Raw genomic sequence first — 17,294 nt, 5'->3', positions numbered from 1 at the left:
ACCATATTATTTCCTCTGCCTTTTATGATACAGAAATCTCTCAGTGATATATTAAGTGATTATTTATATACTTCCATATCTACTATAAAATCTGAAGCCAAAATGAAAATAGCAAAAAATAAATATACACAGATGTCCAGATTTCTTTGCCAGCAACTAGAAAAATTGGGTCTGCCAAAATATTGCAGAATGACCCATTTTGGTAAACAAAGGCTTAACCTTTATCATATCCCTAATTCCAATCCCAAGATTACTTTAGCTCAAGATATCTAGCCAAAATACTATTGCGTCAAGATGTCATTGGTAATGAGATCTTGGTAGACACAAGGGGGCCAATTTATCATTTGTCTGGCGGACATGATCCGCTGTAGAGATCATGTCCGCCAGACATCGATAAATGCCGACAGCATACGTTGTCGGCATTTATCATTGCACAAGCAGTTCTGGTGAATCGGCCGCTAGCAGGGGGTGTCAATCAACCCGATTGTATGAGATCGGGCAGATTGATGTCCGCAGCCTCAGAGGCAGTGAACGAGTAAAGGAGCAGCAGTCTTAAGACCGCTGCCTCTTAACTCCTGTTTCCGGCGAGCCTGAAGGCTCGCGCAGAAACAGGGGTATTTGGCCCAACTCGGGCCATGATAAATCGGCCCAAAGATCTCAATACTTGTAATTCTGGTCACAAATCTGTGGTTTCAAACTCTTTGGCCACTATCTTTTGGCAGGATACCTCATTGCATATTTTATTATATTTTTATACCTAAAACATTCAAAATAAAAAAAAATTAAGTCACAAAATCACAGTCTATGCTAATTTTACTACAATCAACTTTTGTTTTTCAGATTTTAATAATGATGATTACATATGTAAATCAGACCTTGAAAAGACACTTAACAAGCTTACCCGAAATGAGCTGACCCCAGAGGAAGTGTGTCTGGTATGTGAGAAGGTAATTGACGAAGCGGATGTTGATAATGATGGAAAACTCTCACTGGAAGATTTTCAGCACATGATCGTTAGGGCTCCAGATTTTCTCAGGTAACAAATTGTTTAATGTCTTATATAAAGAGTTTTTATTCCAGTACATTAGAAGAGATGTGTATAGCAACTTTTACACTTTCCCCAGGGATTCAAATTCAATGTCATTCCAATCAATTTCTAAGCCATTAGAAAACATGGTTGTCACATGATCTGTACCTCCTAGCATTTCCCAGAGACTTTCTAGCACTGGGAGGAATGGAGGACTTGTGGACAGTGGTCCATGAGAGTTGTGCAGGCAGTGGGCAGAATAAGGACATTTGTGCTGAAGGGGAACCAGCAGGAGGGACAGTAGAACAGAGCTCCCAACCTATGTTATTCATTTAATTTGCAGAAAGGTTGGGTGCATCACCATTGAGACTATTCAACATCAATAATCAAACTTATCAGCAAACACTTGTCCAGCAGTCGTTGATTTTAACCTACTCTATTTCAACATTCTTTATCTCTCAAAAATATATTTTGGCCTCTTGAATATCATATCGTGGGTGTTTGTATAGACGCTTTTTTAATGTTAACGTTTGCACACATGTTTAGTTCAATAAGCTAAATTATTTTAAATATGATGGGCTTTGATGATACCAGCCCAAACCAGTACTCCACCTCCACCTTGCTGGCGTCTGAGTCGGACTGGAGCTCTCTACCCTTTACCAATCCAGCCACGGGCCCATCCATCTGGCCCATCAAGACTCACTCTCATTTCATCAGTCCATAAAACCTTAGAAAAATCAGTCTTGAGATATTTCTTGGCCCAGTCTTGACGTTTCAGCTTGTGTGTCTTGTTCAGTGGTGGTCGTCTTTCAGCCTTTCTTACCTTGGCCATGTCTCTGAGTATTGCACACCTTGTGCTTTTGGGCACTCCAGTGATGTTGCAGCTCTGAAATATGGCCAAACTGGTGGCAAGTGGCATCTTGGCAGCTGCACGCTTGACTTTTCTCAGTTCATGGGCAGTTATTTTGTGCCTTGGTTTTTCCACACGCTTCTTGCGACCCTGTTGACTATTTTGAATGAAACGCTTGATTGTTCGATGATCACGCTTCAGAAGCTTTGCAATTTTAAGAGTGCTGCATCCCTCTGCAAGATATCTCACTATTTTTGACTTTTCTGAGCCTGTCAAGTCCTTCTTTTGACCCATTTTGCCAAAGGAAAGGAAGTTGCCTAATAATTATGCACACCTGATACAGGGTGTTGATGTCATTAGACCACACCCCTTCTCATTACAGAGATGCACATCACCTAATATGCTTAATTGGTAGTAGGCTTTCGAGCCTATACAGCTTGGAGTAAGACAACATGCATAAAGAGGATGATGTGGTCAAAATACTCATTTGCCTAATAATTCTGCACTCCCTGTATATACTAAGAGAAGTAGGTTTGCTTGGTTGAGTGAAGGGCAGATGTGTATGAACAAGGAATTAACTTATAGCAGATGAAATCAGGTTCACAGCAAGATTTCCTCCAGACACATTCTTACAAAGAAGCGCTTTTGCTGAGAATGCCAGGGCTTTAACTGAAGGTGTGGGGTTTTGTGTAGTGGACTGTAGCAAGATCAGGGCAGGTTATAGTGGAAGCGTTAGGGAGGAGATGTTGTATAGATTTGGAAAATTGTCAAGGATCTACAGCGTGCAAATTTGTTCAGGTGTGGTGGTGAGATGGATAAGTGGGTTTAGCCGGTACATTTAGATGATAGGTGAGCAGGTGGTGTTCTGAAATGGGAAAGGGACGGCAGGTAAAGTCAGATATAGAGCAGAGGTAGGAAAATACCAAGTCAATAGAGTGTCCATCATGGTGAGTAGGACATAGGGTGGTTTGTGAAAGACCGAAGGAAGATGTGAGAGAAAAAAGTTTAGGGGCAGATGGGTTATCATTGGGGATGTTGAAGTCCCCAGTATATTAGGAGAGAGAAAGTGAGGCAGCCAGGCGGCAAAGTTGTCAAGCAATAGGGAGGTTATTCCAGGAGGGCAGTAGATCACTGCCACTCTGAGAAAGAGGGGGAGAACAGGCAAATGCAGTGAAGTGAGCATTAGAAATAAAGAGGCCGTGAACAGTTGTAAGTTTGTTTCAGACAGAGCAAGCGTTCCAGAGAACACAAGAAAATAAATATGGAGGTTGTTCCAGGAGGGCGGTAGATCACTGCCACTCTGAGAAAGAGGGGGAGAACAGGCAAATGCAGTGAAGTGAGCTTTTGAAATAAACAGGTCGTGAACAGTTGTAAGTTTGTTTCAGACAGAGCAAGCGTTCCAGAGAACACAAGAAAAGAAAGGGGAGAAGAGATGTGGTTTAATGGAGATGAGATTGATAGATATGGGTGGCCTAGAAAATCTACTGTGGGAGATTGAGCCAGAGTGTGAAAGTTTGGTAATAGATACAGGCTAGATGTCACCACCAGCAAGAAGTAGAAGGAGTATGAGTGAGAGAAGATTAGAGTGAGACTTGTAAGAGCAGATATGATTGGAGACTTAGATGGGGAAATGTTTCAAAGGAGACAAATGGTCCAATTTATTAAGCAGCGGATGATGCTTATTTCGTACGAGTCTTCTGGCTCGCTGGAAACAGAATTTAAGAAGCAGCGGTTTAACGAACACTGCTCCTTAACTCGTCCGCCACTTCTAAGGTTGCGGACTGCAATCATCCGGATCAGATACGATCGGGATAATTGACATCCCCTGCTAGTGGCCGATTGGCCACAAATGTGCAGGGGGCAGCACTGCACAAGTATTTCACCAGAAATGCTTGTGCAATGATAAATGCCGGCAGCGTATGCTGTCAGCATTTAGCGATGCTGGGCGGACATGATTCGCTACAGCGAATCATGTCTATTCGACATTTGATAAATCCGCCCATAGGTGATGAGAGAAGGTAGGGTGAGATATGGATAGTGTCGGGGTAATTTGTATTATTGTTATAGGGACATGCAGTGAGTTTTAGGAGAAGGGCAGATAGAAAGAGCAGAAAAGACATAGTGAGCATAGTGCAGGTGTATAATTAGTGAGGATTTACCTGTTAGTGGGTTGTTAGAGATGAAGATGATGCAGTTTCGTCCTCCAGTTTCTAACTCCATTTGCTAACTCTGCTGCTTTCCACTTGTAACCAGGACCACTTAGAGACAGGGTCCAGGAGAGCCAAGGATCAGGGAGCCTGGGTTGTGGTGTATACGGCAGTAGAGGCTAACTACTAATGAATTAATACTATACACCTGGCTACAGTCAGTCTGGCTACACAGGAGTTGCATACTTGCAAATTAGATTGTAGAGGAAGGGAGCAAGCTAAAATTTACACAGATAAGCAGATAACAGTTTACAAAATAGCAATAAAAAACTATAGAAAAACTGTTAAAGAAACATAGGCCTACATATGATTTTTCATGCCAAAATAAACTGTTAAATGGATATGTGAATGCAGTTTAGACAGTGGTGAAACAGATGGGCTTGATACTGGGTAATTCATCTTTCACTTGAGCTGTATTGTATGTGTGTGTTGTATGCTGTCATTAGGCTCTTTTGTAGCCACTGCTCCCAAATATAATACATGCATTAGATAGGTAATTACTACTTTTTGGCAATCACATACTAATAATGGGGCACGAGACCCCTAATTGGAATCAGGGGGGATCCCCTGTCTTCCAAACTGGTGTATCATACCACTCTGTGTTTTATGGGGTTGTGGGGGCTCTAAAAGTGCCCCCCCCCCCATGAAACACTTCAGGGAGACATGCTTAGTGCAGGTGATTATAATTACTGTGGTGGGTACCTGAGAACTGGAGGGGGTGTGACCCTTGATTTAAAAGAGGAGAATTCCTTCTGAACCTGAGACCCTAAATGATAACCTCTTGTTGTAGCATTCCTCTTTTATTGAAAATACTTTTCTACTAAACTTTATTTAAATCCCATTAAATATATGAATGTGTATATCATAAGTCACAGCCACATGCTTGACCTGCTTGGTGCATTGTGTTTGTTTATATTGTGTCTATTCATCTTTAAATCATGTTGAAGAATTAACTATATAACTGTATGACCTACTGTTCTATACCAATTAATTTGCTGTTTTTCTTTCATCCACAGCACTTTTCATATCCGGATTTAACTCAAGAGCTAAAGAATTTTTAGGTGAATACAGTAACTCAATTAGTTTATTTCTGTTTACCACAGTACTCTACACTTAACATCATTAAAATAGGAATATTAAAAAATATATCTTTGTAGACCACATTTACTGGAAAAAGGGGCCATTTAAATCTTTCATTATTCAGATACAGCAATCAAAGTATTTTTTTTATATATATTTCCTTCCTATGTTATCAAATATACTTCTTTCTCTTTGTGGGACAGATTACAAGTGGTGCGCTTACAGTTACGCGCAAGCAAAAAGGGGTTTATTGCATCTGTTTGCGCACGTCGTATGTAGTGCTCATATTACAAGTTGAAAGTAAATATGATTGCTTGAGTGCAATTGAAGTTAAAATATTTAAAGGGACAGTCAACACCAGAATTTTTGTTGTTTAAAAAGAAAGATAATCCCTTTATTACCCATTCCCCAGTTTTGCATAACCAACACAGTTATAATAATACACGTAATTACCTCTGTAATTATCTTGTATCTAAGCTTCTGCTGACTGCCCCCTTATTTCAGTTCTTTTGACAGACTTGCAGTTTAGCCAATCAGTGCTCACTCCTAGGTCACTTTACGTGCATGTTATCTATATGAAACATGTGAACTAATGCCCTCTAGTGGTCTAAATGTATTCAGATTAGAGGCAGTCTTCAAGGTCTAAGAAATTAGCATATGAACCTCCTAGTTTTAGCTTTCACCTAAGAATACCAAGAGAACAAAGCAAAATTGGTGATAAAAGTAAATTGGGAAGTTGTTTAAAATTGCATGCCCTATTTAAAACATGAAAGTTTTTTTTGGACTTGACTGTCCATTTAAATAAACTCCCACAGCACCGTGGAATATTTCAAAGCTTTATTGGAACATACAGGTCCAGGCCATCACAGCCGACGTTTTGGGTTCAGTCACCCTTAATCATGCCTTAATGCTAAACACCAAATTCAGTGTTTAAATACACACTTATTCATCAACAATACAGGCAATATCTAGACCATATACCACACATAAAAATACAACTCTAATTACACAATGCTCACCCTGTGCTATCCATTCTCTGGTAATCCTTTTTTACCATTCACTTGTAAAACCAGACTTTGTGATATCCTTAGTGCAGGGTTGCGCTAAGGATAATGCACTTTGCACTATCAGCTGTGTTCCACTTGTAATCTAGCCCTAAACAAGCACATTTTAATAAAAGAAATAAATTAAAGGGATATGAAATTCCACAAAAATACAATTTAAAAAAATTAGCTTTATTCCTATGGTATTCTTTGCTGAAGAGATACCTAGGTAGGCATCTGTAGCACTAAATGGTAGGAAATAGTGCTGCCATCTTGTGTTCTTGTAATTGGATAACATTCTTGCAAAACTGCTGCCATATAGTGCTTCAAATACGCTTACGTCCCTGCTTTTCAGCAAAAAATACCAAGAGAACAATGAAAATTTGATTTTAGTAAATTAGAAAGTTGTTTAAAATTGCATGCTTTATTGGAATCCTAAAAGATAACATTTGGGTTTCGTATCCCTTTAAAAATGAGAGGGGAAAAAAAACATCAGTGTGTTTCTGTATGGCCAATACTGTTGTCTAAGGCAAATATAGGGAACATGGGAATTTGCTACTGTTCATTAGAAGTACTGCAGCCTTCATGTTCGCGTGGATTTGGGAATAGAACATTTAATAAAAAAGAGATTAAAAATATGTGTTCATTTTATTTTTATGTAATAAAAAGAGGCTATTTTTTACTGATACAAAGCTTAGGTTTTTAATAGGGATCAGCTCTTATACAAAACAACTGTAATAGGAACATCAACTAAAATAAAACGTTTTAGCATTTCTTTCTTTGGTTTTTAGAATCTAACGCCTAGATTACGAGTTCTGCGTTAGCCTTAAAAAGCAGCGTTAAGGGGTCCTAACGCTGCTTTTTAACACCCGCTGGTATTACGAGTATGGCAGGTACAGGTGTACCGCTCACTTTTCTTCCGTGACTTTTGGCTACCGCAAATCCCCTTACGTCAATTGCGTATCCTATCTTTTTAATGGGATTTGCCTAATGCCGGTATTACGAGTCTTGGAAGAAGTGAGCGGTACAGCCTCTACCTCCAAGACTCCTACCGCATAAAAAAGTCAGTAGTTAAGAGTTTTATGGGCTAACGCCTGAACATAAAGCTCTTAACTACAGTGCTACAAAGTACACTAACACCCATAAACTACCTATTAACCCCTAAACTGAGGCCCCCCCACATTGCAAACACTATAATAAAATGATTTAACCCCTAATCTGCCGACCGGACATCGCCGCCACCTACATTATACCTATGAACCCCTAATCTGCTGCCCCTAACATCGTCGACACCTACATTATATTTATTAACCCCTAATCTGCCCCCCCCCAACATCGCCGCCACCTACCTACACTTATTAACCCCTAATCTGCCGACCAGACATCGCCGCCACTATAATAAATTTTATTAACCCCTAATCTGCCCCCCCAACGTCGCCACCACCTACCTACATTTATTAACTCCTAATCTGCCGACCAGGCATCGCCGCCACTATAATAAATGTATTAACCCCTAAACCGCCGCAATCCCGCCTCGCAAACACTATAATACATTTTATTAACCCCTAATCTGCCCCCCCCCAACGTCACCGCCACTTACCTACAATTATTAACCCCTAATCTGCCGCCCCCAACGTTGCCGCTACTATTAGAAAGTTATTAACCCCTAAATCTAAGTCTAACCCTAACACCACCCTAAATTAAATATAATTTAAATAAAACGAAATAAAATTACTATAATTAAATAAATTATTCCTATTTAAAACTAAATACTTACCTATAAAATAAACCCTAATATAGCTACAATATAACTAATAGTTACATTGTAGCTATTTTAGGATTTATATTTATTTTACAGGCAACTTTGTATTTATTTTAACTAGGTACAATAGCTATTAAATAGTTAATAACTATTGAATAGCTACCTAGTTAAAATAATTACAAAATTAACTGTAAAATAAATCCTAACCTAAGTTACAAATACACCTAACACTACACTATCAATAAATTCATTAAATAAATTACCTACAATTATCTAAACTAAAATACAATTAAATAAACTAAACTATAGTACAAAAACCCCCCACTAAATTACAAAAAATAAAAAAATATTGCATGAATTTTAATCTAATTACACCTGATCTAAGCCCCCTAATAAAATAAAAAAGCCACATAAAATAATAAAATTCCCTACCCTATACTAAATTACAAAAGTAATCAGCTCTTTTACCAGCCCTTAAAAGGGCTTTTTGCGGGGCATTGCCCCAAAGTAATCAGCTCTTTTACCTTTAAAAAAAATACAAGACCCCCCCAACATTAAAACCCACCACCCACACACCCCTACTCTAAAACCCACCCGATCCCCCCTTAAAAAAACCTATCACTACCTCCCTGAAGATCACCCTACCTTGAGCCGTGTTCACCCAGCTGGGCACCGATGGCCCAGAAGAGGACATCCGGACCAGCAGAAGTCTTCATCCTATCCGGGCAGAAGAGGACATCCGGACCAGCAGACAACTTCATCCAGGCGGCATCTTCTATCTTCATCCTTCCGGAGCGGAGCGGAGCGGAGTCATCTTCTATCCAGCCGACATGGAGCCATCCTCTTCTTCCGATGTCCTAACGCAGAATGAAGGTTCCTTTAAATGACGTCATCCAAGATGGCGTCCCTCGAATTTCGATTGGCTGATAGGATTCTATAAGCCAATCGGAATTAAGGTAGGATGAAGATAGAAGATGCCGCCTGGATGAAGGTGTCTGCCGGTCCGGATGTCCTCTTCTGCCCGGATAGGATGAAGACTTCTGCCAGTCCGGATGTCCTCTTCTGGCCCATCGGTGCCTGGCTGGGTGAACACGGCTCAAGGTAGGGTGATCTTCAGGGGGGTAGTGATAGGTTTTTTTAAGGGGGGATCGGGTGGGTTTTAGAGTAGGGGTGTATGGGTGGTGGGTTTTAATGTTGGGGGCGGTCTTGTATTTTTTTTTACAGGTAAAAGAGCTGATTACTTTGGGGCAATGCCCCGCAAAAAGCCCTTTTAAAGGCTGGTAAAAGAGCTGATTATTTTTGTTATTTAGTATAGGGTAGGGAATTTTATTATTTCGGGGGTCTTTTTTATTTTATTAGGGGGCTTAGATTAGGTGTAATTAGATTAAAATTCTTGTAATTTTTTTTATTTTTTGTAATTTAGTGTTTGTCTTTTTTTGTACTATAGTTTAGTTTATTTAATTGTATTTTAGTTTAGATAATTGTAGGTAATTTATTTAATTAATTTATTGATAGTGTAGTGTTAGGTGTATTTGTAACTTAGGTTAGGATTTATTTTACAGGTAATTTTGTAATTAATTTAACTAGGTAGCTATTCAATAGTTATTAACTATTTAATAGCTATTCTACCTAGTTAAATAAATACAAAGTTGCCTGTAAAATAAATATAAATCCTAAAATAGCTACAATGTAACTATTAGTTATATTGTAGCTATATTAGGGTTTATTTTATAGGTAAGTATTTAGTTTTAAATAGGATTAATTTATTTAATTATAGTAATTTTATTTTGTTTTATTTAAATTATTTTTAATTTAGGGGGGTGTTAGGGTTAGGGTTAGACTTAGGTTTAGGGGTTAATAACTTTCTAATAGTAGCAGCAACGTTGGGGGCGGGAGATTAGGGGTTAATAATTGTAGGTAGGTGGCGGCGACGTTGGGGGGGCAGATTAGGGGTTAATAAAATTTATTATAGTGTTTGCGAGGCGGGATTGTGGCGGTTTAGGGGTTAATACATTTATTATAGTAGCGGCGACGTCCGGTCGGCAGATTAGGGGTTAATAATTGTAGGTAGGTGGCGGAGACGTTGGGAGCGGAAGATTAGGGGTTAATAAATATAATGTAGGTGTCGGTGATTAGGGGTTTATAGGGATAATGTAGGTGGCGGCGGTGTCCGGAACGGCAGATTAGAGGTTAATAAAATAATGTAGGTGTCAGCGATAGCGGCGGCGGCAGTTTAGGGGTTAATAAGTGTATGGTTAGGGGTGTTTAGACTCAGGGTTCATGTTAGGGTGTTAGGTGTAGACTTAGAAAGTGTTTCCCCATAGGAAACAATGGGGCTGCGTTAGGAGCTGAACGCTGCTTTTTTGCAGGTGTTAGGTTTTTTTTCAGCCAGCTCAGCCCCATTGTATCCTATGGGGAAATCGTGCATGAGCACGTTTTTCCATTTTACCGCTACCGTAAGCAACGCTGGTATTGAGGTGAGAAGTGGAGCTAAATGTTGCTCAACGCTCACTTTTCTGAGGCTAACGCAGCCATTCAGAAAACTCATAATACCAGCGTTGTTTAAAGTGAGCACTGGAAAAAAAAGAAGCGTTAGCCCCGCAAGTTTATACCGAAAAAACTCGTAATCTAGACGTATGAATTTTTGTGTTGGGCATACATGTTAAAGCAAACATTCCTAATTAATATGCTTTATGTGTTTTGTGTCAGTAGATATTTATTTTTTATATATATACTCATATAATAGAAATGGAGTTCAACTAAAAAACACACAATAAAGTGTAATTCATTATATTTATTAAAGATGTATTTAAGATTTGATTTAGTTTCTTTGATTTACTGTGAGACTGGTACTTTAATCAATTATGCTCTCATATTTACATTCATTTGATTTTATATAGGCGTCACCTAATCCAATCATTGTTCTATTAGTTAGCAGTTGTCACACCCTTTATTTATATCTGTGAACTTTATGACTGACAGTCATAAAGTCCATTAGAGTCATCTGGCATTAAAGTGATATTAAACAGTGCTCCTTAGGTAAAAAACAAATATGTTAAATCAAAGTTAATATCAAAAGTAACAGATTGTGTAAAAACAGCAAATAACTTACTTGTTTTCTTTCAAAATTAGAAATTCTCAGTGTAGCTCTGCCTCAATAGTTAAAGAGCAGAGGAGTTTTTACTCTGTCAGTTCTGAGCATGAGCAAATCTGACTATTCACTAGCCTAGGGGTTTTATGACATCAGGCCTCCTGTGACAGGAAGCACAAATGTAGTGTAAACAAAACATTAATAAAAAGGTAAAATCTATTTAAATAGATGAATATTACAATTATTTCTATTAAAGCGACACAAGTCAAAATAAACTTTTTTTTAATCAGATAGAACATGCAGTCTTTTTATAAGCACGCTTTCTGGGGAACAAGGTCCTACTGAGCATGTGCTCAAGCTCACAGGGTATAAGTATACTAGTCTGTGATTGGCTGATGTCTGTCACGTGATACAGGGCACCGGAAAATGAGAGAAAAAATAAATTTGACAGAAAAAAATGTACTGCTTATTTGTTAATAATGCAATTCTACTGCATTGAGTAGTCTTTTAAGTATAAGCAACTGTTTAGTGCTTTTTTATTACAACGATGAAACAGACTGTTTAACATCCCTTTAAATGACACAGAAGAATTAAAATAAAGTATTTATAAAACTGAATGATTACCTGCTTCTTTATTCTTCATTACTCTAAAAGGAAAATATATATCAGCTGGATCTTGAGATATTTTAGCTTTGAAATTACTTTAAAATCAATCCTGTTCCCGTTACATCTTGGCACCCACTGATTTTCTCTATATATCATTTGGAATTAGGGTTAGCAGCTTTCTTGAAAAAATACTGGTCCTGCTAATTAGCATACATTTACACATATACTGTAACTATACAGCACTACTCAAAAACAAAATCTGCTAAGATTGATTTAAAACAATCATATATTTAAAGGGACAATATACTGTAAAATAGTTTTTCCCTTAATGTGTTTACAATTGCTTTTTTTTACCAACTGCAGAGTAAAAAATGTATGAAAATTAGCTTTTTAAGGTTTATTTTTGTATATTAAAGCTCTGATTTTGTGTTTAGAAGCCACAACCTAATAAAATGGGTTGAGCTTGTAGGTGTAATCAGATCTCATTACTGTATCACATTGTGCACATATACCTGCTTCTTTATCTTATATCTTAAAACAATCACCAATACTTTAAGAGAACAATGGAAAATCAACATTTTATTACCTTATCTCTGCTTTATCACACTGGGAGTGTAATTTCTTCTGCTGGCTGTGTTTACAAAGCTTATCTATAGCTGGTACGCGCGGCCACAAACTTTCAGAATAGGTGGGGATACCACATGCTAAATTAACAATTTCAAATGCCAATATAAGGGTAAAGGAGCTACTTGTAAACAATTTAATACACTCCAGCAGGTAAAGTGGATCATTGGGAACAAATTAAAGGGGAGAAAATTTTTGAGTAAACTGTCCCTTTAACCCCTTAACCCCTTAGTGACCAGACCACTTTTCAATTTGTTGACCATCTGGGACCAAGGCTATTTTTGCATTTCTGCGATGTTTGTATTTAACTGTAATTTTCCTCTTACTCATTTACTGTACCCACACATATTATATACTGTTTTTCTCGCCATTAAATGGACTTTCTAAAGATACCATTTTTTTCATCATATCTTATAATTTACTATAAAAAAAAATATAAAATATGAGGAAAAAATGAAAAAAAATGCACTTTTTCTAACTTTGAGCCCCAAAATCTCTTACACATCTACAACCACCATAAAATACCAATGCTAAACAGTTTCTAAATTTTGTCCTGAGTTTATAAATACCCAATGTTTACATGTTCTTTGCTTTTTTTGCAAGTTATAGGGCAATAAGTACAAGTAGCACTTTGCTATTTCAAAACCATGTTTTTTCAAAATTGGCGATAGTTACATTGTAACACCAATATCTGTCATGAATCCCTGAATAACCCTTCAAATGTATATATTTTTTAAAAGAAGACAACCTAAGGTATTAAACTTGGGGTATTTTGACTTTTTTCATGCAACCATTTTACCACCAATCTATGCCAAAGTTTGGGGGGGAAAAAAAAATAATTTGATTTTTTGACAAAATAGCAATTTAAGAATACATTTACTGATAATATTAAGGGTTACTGCCAAATAACACCCTCATATGTCTTCAGCAGCATCTCCTGGGTACAGTGATACCACCCATGTATAGGTGTGTCGGGTTCTCGGGGGGCTAAAAGCTCTTATTTTTAGGGAGCGCATTCCAGTTTTTCAACTTGGAATTTTCACATCGGTCATCATGCACCCATGTCCTATTTGGGACATTTCTGAAGCTGGTCAATGGAATTTACCCCCATCAAACCATATATTTTTGAAAAGTAGACACCCTAGGGTATTTCAAATGCTTGTATTTTAACACTTTCCATGCACTAATTCAACCACCAGTCTTTGTCAAACTTTTGGGTAGTCATTATTTTGTGTTATTTTTCACACACATTGTACTTTAGGCATGGATTCTCAGTTCCTGTTATGTGTTACTGCCAAAAAAAACCTCAATATGTGTTCAACAACATCTCCTGAGTACAGTGATACCACCCATGTATAGGTGTGTCGGGTTCTCTGGGGGCTAAAAGGCCTTAATTTTAGGAAGCGCATTCCAGTTTTTCAACTTGGAATTTTCACATCGGTCATCATGCACCCATGTCCTATTTGGGACATTTCTGAAGCTGGCCAATGGAATTTACCCCCATCAAACCATATATTTTTGAAAAGTAGACACCCTAGGGTATTTCAAATGCTGGTATTTTAACACTTTCCATGCACTAATTCAACCACCAGTCTTTGTCAAACTTTTGGGTAGTCATTTTTTTTGTGTTATTTTTCACACACATTGTATTTTAGGCATGGATTCTCAGTTCCTGTTATGTGTTACTGCCAAAAAGCACCTCAATATGTGTTCAACAACATCTCCTGAGTACAGCGATACCACCTATGTATAGGTGTGTTGGGTTCTCTGGGGGCTAGAAGGCCTTATTTTTAGGAAGCGCATTCCAGTTTTTCAACTTGGAATTTTCACATCGGTCATCATGCACCCATGTCCTATTTGGGACATTTCTGAAGCTGGTCAATGGAATTTACCCCCATCAAACCATATATTTTTGAAAAGTAGACACCCTAGGGTATTTCAAATGCTTGTATTTTAACACTTTCCATGCACTAATTCAACCACCAGTCTTTGTCAAACTTTTGGGTAGTCATTATTTTGTGTTATTTTTCACACACATTGTACTTTAGGCATGGATTCTCAGTTCCTGTTATGTGTTACTGCCAAAAAAAACCTCAATATGTGTTCAACAACATCTCCTGAGTACAGTGATACCACCCATGTATAGGTGTGTCGGGTTCTCTGGGGGCTAAAAGGCCTTAATTTTAGGAAGCGCATTCCAGTTTTTCAACTTGGAATTTTCACATCGGTCATCATGCACCCATGTCCTATTTGGGACATTTCTGAAGCTGGTCAATGGAATTTACCCCCATCAAACCATATATTTTTGAAAAGTAGACACCCTAGGGTATTTCAAATGCTTGTATTTTAACACTTTCCATGCACTAATTCAACCACCAGTCTTTGTCAAACTTTTGGGTAGTCATTATTTTGTGTTATTTTTCACACACATTGTACTTTAGGCATGGATTCTCAGTTCCTGTTATGTGTTACTGCCAAAAAAAAACCTCAATATGTGTTCAACAACATCTCCTGAGTACAGTGATACCACCCATGTATAGGTGTGTCGGGTTCTCTGGGGGCTAAAAGGCCTTAATTTTAGGAAGCGCATTCCAGTTTTTCAACTTGGAATTTTCACATCGGTCATCATGCACCCATGTCCTATTTGGGACATTTCTGAAGCTGGTCAATGGAATTTACCCCCATCAAACCATATATTTTTGAAAAGTAGACACCCTAGGGTATTTCAAATGCTTGTATTTTAACACTTTCCATGCACTAATTCAACCACCAGTCTTTGTCAAACTTTTGGGTAGTCATTATTTTGTGTTATTTTTCACACACATTGTATTTTAGGCATGGATTCTCAGTTCCTGTTATGTGTTACTGCCAAAAAAAACCTCAATATGTGTTCAACAACATCTCCTGAGTACAGTGATACCACCCATGTATAGGTGTGTCGGGTTCTCTGGGGGCTAAAAGGCCTTAATTTTAGGAAGCGCATTCCAGTTTTTCAACTTGGAATTTTCACATCGGTCATCATGCACCCATGTCCTATTTGGGACATTTCTGAAGCTGGTCAATGGAATTTACCCCCATCAAACCATATATTTTTGAAAAGTAGACACCCTAGGGTATTTCAAATGCTTGTATTTTAACACTTTCCATGCACTAATTCAACCACCAGTCTTTGTCAAACTTTTGGGTAGTCATTATTTTGTGTTATTTTTCACACACATTGTACTTTAGGCATGGATTCTCAGTTCCTGTTATGTGTTACTGCCAAAAAAAACCTCAATATGTGTTCAACAACATCTCCTGAGTACAGTGATACCACCCATGTATAGGTGTGTCGGGTTCTCTGGGGGCTAAAAGGCCTTAATTTTAGGAAGCGCATTCAAGTTTTTCAACTTGGAATTTTCACATCGGTCATCATGCACCCATGTCCTATTTGGGACATTTCTGAAGCTGGTCAATGGAATTTACCCCCATCAAACCATATATTTTTGAAAAGTAGACACCCTAGGGTATTTCAAATGCTTGTATTTTAACACTTTCCATGCACTAATTCAACCACCAGTCTTTGTCAAACTTTTGGGTAGTCATTTTTTTGTGTTATTTTTCACACACATTGTACTTTAGGCATGGATTCTCAGTTCCTGTTATGTGTTACTGCCAAAAAACACCTCAATATGTGTTCAACAACATCTCCTGAGTACAGTGATACCACCCATGTATAGGTGTGTTGGGTTCTCTGGGGGCTAGAAGGCCTTATTTTTAGGAAGCGCATTCCAGTTTTTCAACTTGGAATTTTCACATCGGTCATCATGCACCCATGTCCTATTTGGGACATTTCTGAAGCCGGTCAATGAAATTTACCCCCATAAAACCATATATTTTTGAGAAGTAGACCCCCTAGGGTATTTGAAATGCTGGTATTTTCACACTTTCCATGAACTTATTTAACCACCAGTCTTTGTCAAACTTTTGGGTAGTCATTTTTTTGTGTTATTTTTCACACACATTGTACTTTAGGCATGGATTCTCAGTTCCTGTTATGTGTTTACTGCCAAAAAACACCTCAATATGTGTTCAACAACATCTCCTGAGTACAGTGATACCACCCATGTATAGGTGTGTTGGGTTCTCTGGGGGCTAGAAGGCCTTATTTTTAGGAAGCGCATTCCAGTTTTTCAACTTGGAATTTTCACATCGGTCATCATGCACCCATGTCCTATTTGGGACATTTCTGAAGCCGGTCAATGAAATTTACCCCCATAAAACCATATATTTTTGAGAAGTAGACACCCTAGGGTATTTGAAATGCTGGTATTTTAACACTTTCCATGAACTTATTTAACCACCAGTCTTTGTCAAACTTTTGGGTAGTCATTTTTTTGTGTTATTTTTCACACACATTGTACTTTAGGCATGGATTCTCAGTTCCTGTTATGTGTTTACTGCCAAAAAACACCTCAATATGTGTTCAACAACATCTCCTGAGTACAGTGATACCACCCATGTATAGGTGTGTTGGGTTCTCTGGGGGCTAGAAGGCCTTATTTTTAGGAAGCGCATTCCATTTTTTACACTTCCCATTTTCACATCCCATGCACCCATGTTCTATTTAAGACATTTCTGAAGCCGGCCAATGTAATTTACCCCCATAAAACCATATATTTTTGAAAAGTAGACATCCTAGGGTATTTCAAATGCAGGTGTTTTAACACTTTCCATACACTAATTCAACCACTAGTCTTTGTCAAACTATTGGGCATTCATTTCTTTGTGTTATTTTTCACATACATTGTACTTTAGACATGGATTCACAGCTCCTGTTATGTGTTACTACCAAAGAAGACACCAATATGTGGTCACCAACATCTCCTGAGTTCAGTGATACCACCTATGCATAGGTTTGGTGGCTTGTTTGGGCGGTGCAATGCCAAATGTCTGACATGTGTTTGTGATTTTTTTTTCACATTTAACATATTTTCTTTGCCTATCGTCTTTTTTTGGGGGTCT

At 38.0% G+C, this 17,294-nt stretch overlaps 1 protein-coding gene across 1 annotated transcript in view; it reads left to right on the top strand.

The window, feature by feature from the left end:
- LOC128647268 (calcium and integrin-binding family member 3-like) overlaps positions 1 to 5,122 on the top strand; it is a 51,822-nt gene extending 46,700 nt beyond the window's left edge. Inside the window, exons 4-5 of the mRNA XM_053700061.1 lie at positions 841 to 1,036; positions 5,101 to 5,122. Coding sequence (XP_053556036.1) covers positions 841 to 1,036; positions 5,101 to 5,122 — 218 coding nt within the window. The remainder of the gene's footprint in view (positions 1 to 840; positions 1,037 to 5,100) is intronic.
- Positions 5,123 to 17,294: the final 12,172 nt, after the last annotated feature.

Source organism: Bombina bombina, chromosome 2, assembly GCF_027579735.1.
Source record: "Bombina bombina isolate aBomBom1 chromosome 2, aBomBom1.pri, whole genome shotgun sequence".
Classification (NCBI taxonomy): Eukaryota; Metazoa; Chordata; class Amphibia; order Anura; family Bombinatoridae; genus Bombina; species Bombina bombina.
The sequence above is the reverse complement of the archived record's forward strand: the minus strand, read 5'-3'. Positions and strand labels throughout refer to the sequence as shown.